The sequence below is a fragment of the Chelmon rostratus genome, chromosome 18 (assembly GCF_017976325.1).
Source record: "Chelmon rostratus isolate fCheRos1 chromosome 18, fCheRos1.pri, whole genome shotgun sequence".
Taxonomy (NCBI): domain Eukaryota; kingdom Metazoa; phylum Chordata; class Actinopteri; order Chaetodontiformes; family Chaetodontidae; genus Chelmon; species Chelmon rostratus.
This window is the reverse complement of record NC_055675.1, coordinates 13,704,080-13,714,307: the sequence shown is the minus strand read 5'-3', so window position 1 is coordinate 13,714,307 and position 10,228 is coordinate 13,704,080. Positions and strand designations below refer to the sequence as shown.

At 46.3% G+C, this 10,228-nt stretch overlaps 1 protein-coding gene across 2 annotated transcripts in view; it reads left to right on the top strand.

The window, feature by feature from the left end:
- The first annotated feature begins 6,012 nt into the window (after window positions 1-6,012).
- Window positions 6,013-10,228, top strand: part of sash1a (SAM and SH3 domain containing 1a) — a 155,016-nt gene continuing 150,800 nt past the window's right edge. For both annotated transcript variants that reach the window (XM_041958350.1, XM_041958348.1), the window contains exon 1: window positions 6,013-6,761. In XM_041958350.1, the coding sequence (XP_041814284.1) occupies window positions 6,258-6,761 (504 nt within the window). In that variant the 5' untranslated portion in view covers window positions 6,013-6,257. The remainder of the gene's footprint in view (window positions 6,762-10,228) is intronic.

The window sequence follows — 10,228 nt, the reverse complement described above, 5'->3', positions numbered from 1 at the left end:
AAGACTACAAAGCAGCAGCTTGGTTTCTTAGGTTACTTGGTTTGTTGGAATCGTGGGATTTTTGGCATTTTTGAACCACTGTTCACGCACATCATGTTTGACGACAGTCTGACCCATTTAAAGACATTTAATTTATGACCTGTCATGAAAGCAGTTTCTCTCTGTGTTTGCAGAAATGTTTTCAGCTCATTAGTCTGCCGTGTGAGTTTTCAGTTCTCTGCACAATAAATACAATTAATTTTCACTGCTGGCTTGTACCGGCAGTGATCTTAATTAGCAGTGTCTTTATTGTAGCGGGTCTCTGCACTTGCACTGCACAAACTTCATCTCTTTTATGTGCCTCCTGGTTTGTTCCTTGGGAAAGGCTTTCAGCTATTAATGTACGCCGCCAGTTTATAATCAGGTTGTGAGGGGATAAAACAGGATGCTGAAGAGTTCCTGCTCATGCAGAGTCAATAAGAGAAGACGAAGATCCGTATCACTGCTCTGCGCATTTTCTTTTTCCGGTTTCAAATATTCATGGCCGCGAGGCTCCTTCCAGTCCTGTTCTGGAGCAGAAAACGCAGCGCACTCCGAGTTGCAGGAGTTGATTTGAAAAGACGTCTGTACTTCATCAACCTGCGAGCTCCACCGGAGTAATCACCACCGCTGTCTGATCGGTGATCCATCCATCTCCACCCGCAGCTTTTATTGAACCAGACCGCAGGAGAAGTTGAGAAGTTAGCTCCAACTGCAACTGAAAGTAGTTTGATTGATGGCATCACTTTTATTGCTCCTGGTGGAACGCTAACACAGACAACTGACCTGTTGCCTTCACCGACAGGTTCTGTCTGCTGATTGGCAGGTGTCTGTGGCTGATATGCTTAGACATGCGATCCTTGCATTGACCCCGAGCCGCCACCCTCCTCCTCCTCCTCCTCCCTGTGGGTTCGGGGATGTTTAGGTTGATATTGAGCTGCCAGCGGAGTGGCAGCTGCTCCTGATGCACTCTCTTCACCTCTGGTCTCTGGAGGTTGCAGCCCAGCCAGCTGCTTGTAATTAAAAGCGCATAAAGACAGATCAAGCCCTTTCCTTCTCCATCCACTGAAGATGCCACAAGGCTGAAAAAGAATCCACAAGATGCCCCGGACGGCCGACCTCCAGGGAGAGCTCCTTCAGCTTTAGCCTGCGAAATAAAAAAGTTCAGTTTTCGCCCTTAATTGCATCCCAAGACAATAAACAATGTGGATTTTAGTCAGGTTCACCACAAACTACTCATCATAACAACCAGCTTCAAAAGTTCTACTTTTTCTCCCACTCCCCAATTTGTGCTTGTGTACAATTCAGAATTCATTTTCAGGGTAAAATTTTCCCATCATGAGAAACTCGCGTTATCCAGGAACACTGGAAGACTTCCTACTACTCTTGATGAAGCAGAATGTGATATGCAGTAATCACAGGCAATCATCAGTTCGCTCCCGGACTGCTTCCTCCAGTCTTGGCTATTCCTGAGGAATCATCTGCAGCCAAGCCTTAAATCTGAAACGGAAAGAAGATTTTTGACAAGGCAAAACCAATAATCCATCTCACTTTGTGTTAAAAAAAAGTTAGTTGCCCAAATACAGCTTCATACACACTTTAAAATCATTCATTTTTATTTAATGCTGCTTTGGGAACATGAAAAACTGACAGTAAATCTTTGCAGGAATGCTGGTTAAAAATAGCTGACGTATCTACCGCAGGACCACATTCAATTCAAAGCATGAACAGTGATTTGTGTTTTCTACATCCACCCTGGCTGCGTTGCTGGGAGGAGAGTCTACATATCTATCAGAGGCTGACAGATAGCCACGCGCGGAAGCCTCGACCTAGAAACCAACATCCATGACCTTCACGGTGCTTCCGCATCTAGGTGGACAGAAGCCATTCTCTGCTTCAAAGGGTTTCAAAATTGAGGTCTTGGAAAGTGCAAACTAGACGACTGAATCCAAAGAGACCCTAAAATTCCAACCAGCGAAAATCCCCAGCTTCCAATGCCCAAGACTTCCCTTTCAGAGAGCAGCAGAAACACAGAGCGTGGACTATTAGCATACAGAGAGCTTGGCTGTCAGCAGAGCTGCTATTGTCTGTCTGGCCGCGTCGATCTCCTCTCACCTTCCAGCTGCGTCTGCTGGAGCTTTTTCTTCCCTCAGCCGGCGCACTCTTTCAATCAACACGGCCAAAGCAGGCTATACATATTTACCAGATCCGATGCTAATGTGACTCTCGCTGCCACATATTCATATTCACCAGCACTAATGCTCTGGGCTGCCTATTTCAGATGTTATTAAGGGGTGGTTATAGAGGTGTTATTGATGTGGCAGCAGGCCTCTGGCTCCAGGGCAATACTGCTACCCACAGCGGGAAAAGCATTGTCTGCTGCTCGAAATGGCCATAGACTGCATTTTTATATCACTATAAAGCAATGATACTAACTGTTATGCAATATCGACACATACGAAGGGACACTTAAATTAAGCAGTTCAACTGAATTGAAATCCATCATATGTATTCAAGCTACATTTTAGTAATGAAACAAGTCAAATAATGTGCATCCATAGAAAATCTGTTTTGATAATTGATTTAATCAAATATTTTTGTTTCAAGCTTCCCGGATGTGATATTTTATTTCTTTTCTGCTTTTAATTGTATATAATTGAATATTGAATATCTTTTGGTTGTGGACAAAGAAGTGATTTGAGAGACATTATTTTGGAGTCTCAGTAAGAGGTGATGGCCACTTTTCACTATCTTCTCACACTTTATATGCTAAACTTTAGGTTCCCAACATAGGGGTCGGGACCCCACAGAGGTTCACAATATAAATCTAAGGGGTCACAAGATGATTATTGGAAAATAAAGCTGAAAAACATATTCCTTCTTCACAAAGTTATGTTTATTTTGGGACTTTCCTCAAATCTTTCCTAATTTTTTCGTGTGACTTACTGGATAATTATCCCCCTTCAGTGTGAGACCAGACTTTGCTTTGTTTTAATGCCGGGCTCAGACTACAGAAGTTTTAAAATCCTCACCAGTTTTAAAATCGGGTTGCATCACGCACACAAGGAGAACCTTCACAGATGTTCTTCTCTCTAATCTCAAACATGCACACGCTACAAGATTTGAAAACAATGGCGCATCATACACTACAGGATGTCATTAAGATTACAGTGGCAGGGGGACCAATGCACCGGCTCGTGTGAATATACAAAAGCAGAAGGCCGGAGGAGTGTGGATTCTTCAGCAGTAGCTGCAGGTGATATTTAACTGTCAGTTTTAACATCTGTCAACAGTAGCATGCAAGTCAATGTTAGCCTCAAAGGCTTAAATGTTTACCATTGCTGCCCTGCAACCACGTCAGCTTGCCTCTCTCATTGGCTACTGTGGCCCTTCTCTGAAAGTACTGATGTAAACATTCAGACTTTACCTCCTATCAAACATGTTTGAAATTATGGACGCTGCTAGCTGTACGGGAGGTTTAGGACTGAATCCATAATCCCCTCACATTACCAACCTGGGCCGACCAAGGTCTTAAACCAGATTCCATGTTCAATTGTGAGGAGGGATGAATTGGGGATAAATCATCCCAGAACTTGTGTATTCTGAGCCCAGTTAAGGCTCATAAACTCAAACGGTTGGGAACAACTGCACTAAACTATTGTCTATTATAATGTATAGTTTTTTTTTATCATAGGATATGCTGTCAGTCAGTCATCAGAGTGCAGACACGCCGGCAGCACAGTAACTGCAATCAATATTTTCAAGACCTGATTCAGAAGATTGCCTTACAAACAAACAGCCCTGTATATTTCCATACAGCCCTGTGTTAGGTTGCCACCCTTGCCTCTCTCGGCACCCGCTGGTCGCACTCCATGGCCCCGGGGCAGCAGAGTGGAAACACAGCAATCCTGGCACCGCCAGCACGCTCGCCGAGTCCACCCACCGTAGAGAGCTCTGGTCTCCTTGTTCCATCTGTCACTCCACTCCCATAATCCCCTGCTCCTGTAACTGATCTAATGACACGTCTTTGCCCAGAACCATCGTGAGAGCAGAGCTTTGTGAGTTTTAATCCTATATATGAAGACTAGGGGAAAAAAACAACTAATGGGTTTGTGTTCAGAGTGGATGTTAAAGGGTAATACCACTGTTTTAAACTAATCGTCAAGGTTATTCTGTTCCTGGTTAACCTTTTTCATTGTTTTATTGTTTCCATGACAGTACAGTGTCAGCTGTACCAACAAACATGAGTTTGTACAGTATATAAACACAGAAACTCTGGGTTTATTTGTAAAGTTGCTGAATATTAATTAGATATTCTAATGTCAGGCATAAGCTCTGATGCATCATATCACACTCTGCACATGTTAAACCTGTATTGTTCCTGTCAGTCAAACCACTTCATATGAGTGTTTACAAAGGATGGCGGACAATAGAGCATTTCTGAGTCATTATGATGATGGCGCAGACAGGTAAATCACGGGAAATGTCAACTAGCTCAAGTGTGATTGGCCCGGGAACACAATGAAGGATCGCCACTGGCCCGCACTTCTCCCTCTGACATTCTGACATGCATTTTTGGCGTGTTTCTGATGCGGCTTCTCCAAAAGGAGGGTGTTTGATATGCTTCCCCACTCCTCCCCGACTGTTTGTTCTCCAGCCCTGCCGCGTGTCATAATGGGCCGAGGCAAATCACTTCCAGCCCGGAGCCGAGATGGTGATTGTATCAAACTGACCCCTAACAAGCTGTCAGCTCACATTTGATAAAGCATGCATCAGCGCCGGCCGGCTCGGCATCCATTTGGACAAGAGCGTACAGGTCTTATTCAAGCTCGTGCTATTCCCTCAGGTCTCCGTGCCTCTTTCTCTCTCTGTTTTCCCAGACAGTTTGACTTGCCTCAGACTTAATGATAACAGCATCCAGTGGTACAATTTGACACAGACAGCTGGACTGCACTTGCTCCTCTGGGCTGTAAAGTCAAAAAGAAACTGCATGAAATGTCTGATCATATAATGGGTGGATGGATGGATGGATGGGTGGGTGGGTGGCTGAGTTGTGGCTCAGCTTCTCACATTACATCAGCTCAAGTGCTGCGAAATCTTCAGTTCCCCGGCTATCACATAGAGGGAGCTCATGCGTGCTCAGAAACCAAACCGGTGGAAATGCTGAATGAGAGAGAGAGAGAGAGAGAGAGAGAGAGAGAGAGAGAGAGAGAGAGAGAGAGAGAGAGAGAGAGAGAGAGAGAGAGAGGTGCAGTGGACGAAATCACATCGTAGGGGAATAATAATGTGACACAACACAGCAGCTAAGATATTCATTTGCACCGTGCGGCAGGTTTACCACGCGCTTTCGTTTCGGTGCAACTTTCGGCCAAGTAGGTGGGAACCTGGTGACCCACCGCATGCCCCGAGGCGGCGTGACAAGTTGGGAGAGAGGTGGAGAGCAGAAAGGACTTGCATCACTATTTTTAAATGGGTACAGGGAGATTTTGGGGGGCGTGGACGGTCGAGGAGCAGCAGTGAGCATGTTGGCTCTTGGCTGCCGTTCAGTGTAGTGATGTGCCGGCTGGAAGAACCGGACTACGCGTAAAAACGGCTGGACGCGGTACACTGCGGTTGCCGTTACTCGTCGTCGGCGGACTTTCCGTCATTTTTAAAGCCCGTTTGCCGTTTTTTGGATCTATTTCTTCAACGTGCTGCCTTTTGACGATACAAAGGACTTTAAGAAAGGAGGACAAGCCGCGAAAACGCGTTTTTTTAACGGAAGACGGAGCAGTTGTCGTGCGTAACGGACGAAATCTGGTCGCTCAGCTATTTGAATGACAATACTTCGAGGCAACTGTTTTCCTATTTGTTTAAGGAAGCCTGATATTGGGACTGACTGTGCAGGGTAAGTCACCGTTGGCGAGAAAAATTGATGTTGAAACGACTTTTGGGATTTGAAAGCTGCGTCAAGTGAAACTGAAGTGATCTTCATTTGTAAATATTGACAGGTGTTCCGGTCAGCCTTTAATTCACTTATGTCTTAAAACACCGCGGACTCATCAGGTTGGGGATGGTAATCAAACCTTTGTTATGGATGATCCAAAAATGGTTTAATCCAGTCATCTCTACTTTCCTACTATTCGGTGAAAGCACACATTAGTAGTAACAGTCTTACGATGCGATTGAAACGCCGAATGAGAAAGTAACCATCACTTCAGTGTCTTCTTGTAGTTGTAGCCGATCTGGCAACAGCCAAAATGACAAGCAACGGACCTGTCATCGTCTACGAGTGGCTCAAGACCCTCCAGCTCGCCCAGTATGTCGAGTCTTTTGTGGATAATGGATATGACGACCTGGAGGTTTGCAAACAAATAGGAGACCCCGATCTGGATGCCATCGGCGTCTATATCCCTCACCACAGGCAGAGGATTCACGACGCGGTGAGGAGGCTGAAAGAGGAAGCTCAAGAGACGGCCAGCGGACTGTACTTCACCCTGGAGCCGATGCCCCCCGCAGCCGAGATTTATACCAGTCACATGGTTGACCAGTATGAGTCCAAACTGCGGGGATCCAAGTCCTGGACCGAGCCTAACAGTGACCGGGTGGGGCGCAACGGTGGGTACATGGGCGCGCAGAGAAACCTGACGCTGGGCAACAGGAGGGAGCTGGTGGTTTACCCCAAACTGAAGCTCAAGATCATGATCAGGGATAAGCTCATCAGAGATGGCATCAACCTCGCCAGGCCGCCCTATTCTAATAAGGTAAGAGGACCCGGATGGGCACAGGTCACAGCATTCACGTGCCACAAAAAGGCGCACCAGCTGCCAAAGGTCACACATGTCAAACACTGGATGCAGGCGCGCTACACAGTGCGTCATATTTAATCCTCACACACTGCAAAACCATCCCACTGAACAAGTCATCTGCTCAGATATCCACTGAGAATATGCCCAGACCCTAAATTTGTCTGTTTTTATTTTTAAGAAGTGTGAGAAAATGTGAGAAAATGAAACCTGATTTGGCCATTATTTCCCCTAAACAGTTGGCTTTCAAAACAATAGCAAGACAAATCTTTCACAGTGGAGAAAATCTAGTTTTTCAGCCGAACCAGGTTGAGTGATTTGCAGAAGGTGGTTGTTTTTGCAGTGTGCCAGAGGTGTTTTCACGTCGTCAAAGGAGCTGTCACCTGCTCCGCATCACCCATCCACTTGGTTGAAAGCCCGCTGTCAGTCAGCTAGACGTCAAAATAGGGCGAGAAGAAGCCGAGCTGTAGGTAAATGCCCGCGCGCTGCCTAAACATTTCCAGCCCTGCCTCCTACTTGGCAGATGTGTGAGTGGTTGCTGCCACGGTGAATGATGGGGATGAAGTTGCTGCAGATCAATAAGTGGAGAGCGGAGAGAGGAGCTTTTCACCCTGTCTGTGGTTTCCTGCAGGGGGAGGAAAGATTTACGCTCTGATTATTAATCTACTCTGACCTCACCTGTCCGGTGACTTGCCTCAGCAGTCGGTGTGGGTGGATCAAGCGGGTTCTTTGCCGTGATGAATGGGCAGGGCAGGGGGGGCTGGAAATGAAGAGCGCCCAGCTGGGCAGGCTGTTGCGGTCCTGTGAGGGCCCAGGCTGAGAGGGCTTCTTGTTTTCACAGGACTGATAGTGACCTTTCTCCAGGAGTGTCTGAATCATATGCCCAACCAGCTGAGGGGGCTCCACTGAATGACCGCTATTAACATATAAGGAGGCTCTTGAGGTCTCCTCTGTGTGTTTTGTTGGGGACATTCAGCAACATGCAGTTTTGCTTACAGCTGCATATAAAACCTGCAGTTTTCAATGATAATAACAATCTAGAGCAGGCTTGTTAGCAGTTCAGCAGAACAGACCAAACCAGTTTGTTGCATGTGGTTTGGAAGCCTGATTTGAATACTGGAAGTTTTATTCAGCGATGCCTACTTTTCTGACATTATTTCCAAGGGAATTGAAACTAAGTCCTCTAGTCCTCCAAGGTTAGAGCCCCCTTTAGGAAATGTCCTCTGGGGTACTGATCCAGAGCCTGTTGATGAGCCTCTTTTCAGGACTTGAACAAGCCTGAGCAGCTTTGTGAAATGCATGGAAAAAGAAATAGAACACATAAAGTATTCCACCGGAAGCGTTGGGGTTGGGGGATCAAACTAATAGACCTTGATATTGCTAAAATCCTGGTTGCAGCCTTGTGTGTCCGTCGGATTATCTGTGTGTTTGCATATTCATGTGTATGGAAGGGATTTTAAGTTTCACTTGCCACTCCAGCTGAAACAGATCCTGAAAACACGGCATTCGTGTAGCGATATTCATTCATGCCCATAGCTACCTTTCATATTATCTACATCATCATTTATTTTGCATGACCCAAACCCTGATGTCATTTACCCTATCCGGTGCGTCAAATGGACACCGGCAGCGATTCCAGTTTTTGCTTGTTTTTTAAGCTTTTTTTTTTTTTTGTCTGTCTGTATATTTCTGCCACTTTGGCTAACTGTGAATCCCACAGAGATTTAGGATTTGTGAGGGATTATCTGTCAAACCAGGGCTGAAACAAAGTGTTGGTTCCAGAGGGTTAAACTATCCCTCCCTTTGAAGGCTGTATTTATTTAGAGCCAAAGCTTTGGCATTGAGGCTTGGAGGGGAATGAGCAGGTCAAGGTCTGTCTCTCTCTCTCTTCCCCTCTCTCTCTCTCTCTCTCGTGTGTGTGTGTGTGTGTGTGTGTGTGTGTGTGTAACCCTGTAGTTTGGAATTGGCTCCAGCCCAGTGCTTTTCTCCCCAGGAGGAGTGAGAGGAGTGTGAGAGATGGAGCTGTGACCAGCTGATGGAGGTTTGACTTACTGGGCCGTGATTGGCCCGTAGATATCTCCCCTCTCTCCGCCTTTGAGACGACATGTCACCCCCGGCGGAGGCCGAGACCAGAGAGGCAGACTCAGGGCAATTACAGGACACACAATGTTAGTCTCAAGGGGAAGGGGGGGGGGGCTCATTGTATGGTACTGCCGAGATCTCTGTCCACATTTAAACTGTCCTCTCAATACGCAGGAATTTTCATAGACTGTGGTCTGACGGCTCATCTTCCCCTCACTGCCTTCATTGTTTGTCACGATGCAAAAGACAGTCAATATTAAGCACATTCAGAAGTCCTCTCCAGCGTGCACTTGATTATTATTGTCAAACAATTCGCTAAAAGGGCTCTGCGGTGTGTAATAAATACCCACGATCCTTATCAAGGCCTCAGAAGACCCCCTGTCTGAGAGAGAGTATTATTTCTCATGATGTAAACAAACACTTGTGCTACAGGCTGCACATTTCTAGATCTCTCATCTGGGAACAATGCAGGCAGGGTTGGCGATGCTGCCGGTTGTCACTGAACGCACCGCAGCCATGGCGTCAACGTTCATCCTTTTGGTTGAAACTTCCTCATAAATCGCTAACAGATTCTGAGGATAATAAATTGCTGCTTTTTTGTTAAGCGTTTGTGTAGTCAGTGTGTCTGCCCTTTGTGTTGATTTCCCGTGAGGTGCTGTGCTGGAAACGGTGCCAGGGAGCAGGTCGCGTTCTCGCTGGTTTACGGACACGCGATTCAAATCCTGACGCAAGCTAGAAAAGCACTTTTTTTCGACGAGTGAATGTCTGATGACGTTTGAAGACCTTGCATGAGATTTGAGCAGGTTTCTAGAGTCAAATCACACATTTTGACTGCTTTGATTTCATGTTTTTGTTAATTACAAAGGGTTGACGCTGAATGCTCTTGTCTATATGGCTTATCCATCCTTGTGAGATCTACGTTTTATACGATGCATCGCTCTCATCCTGGTCTCATCCAGAGAAACAGCAGACGCAGTCAGCCATAACAGCGCCTCATTGTTAGTGCTGTGTTTCGGGAGGAAGTGGAAGCTAAACACTGGCAGATTCTCCATTGTTTCTATGGAAGCTGATGGAGCCACATGTCCTTTCACTACTGCTCTGTTTTGTGTTCCCAATTTCCGTGCATTGAAACGGGCCGCGGAGGCAGGCGTCCAGCATTGTGCCGATGGGTCACCGATGAAATCCAGGGTGTCATGCAGAGAGTGAAAGGGTTGTAAATAGTAGGGTGCTTGGGTTGGGGGGTGGTGCTGCCTCCACCACCACTTTGGCAGGTGAGATGTTCAAGGCCTTTGTGTGACTCCTGCAGAACAGCTGATCAAATCTGGTGGGTGGGAATCATGAGA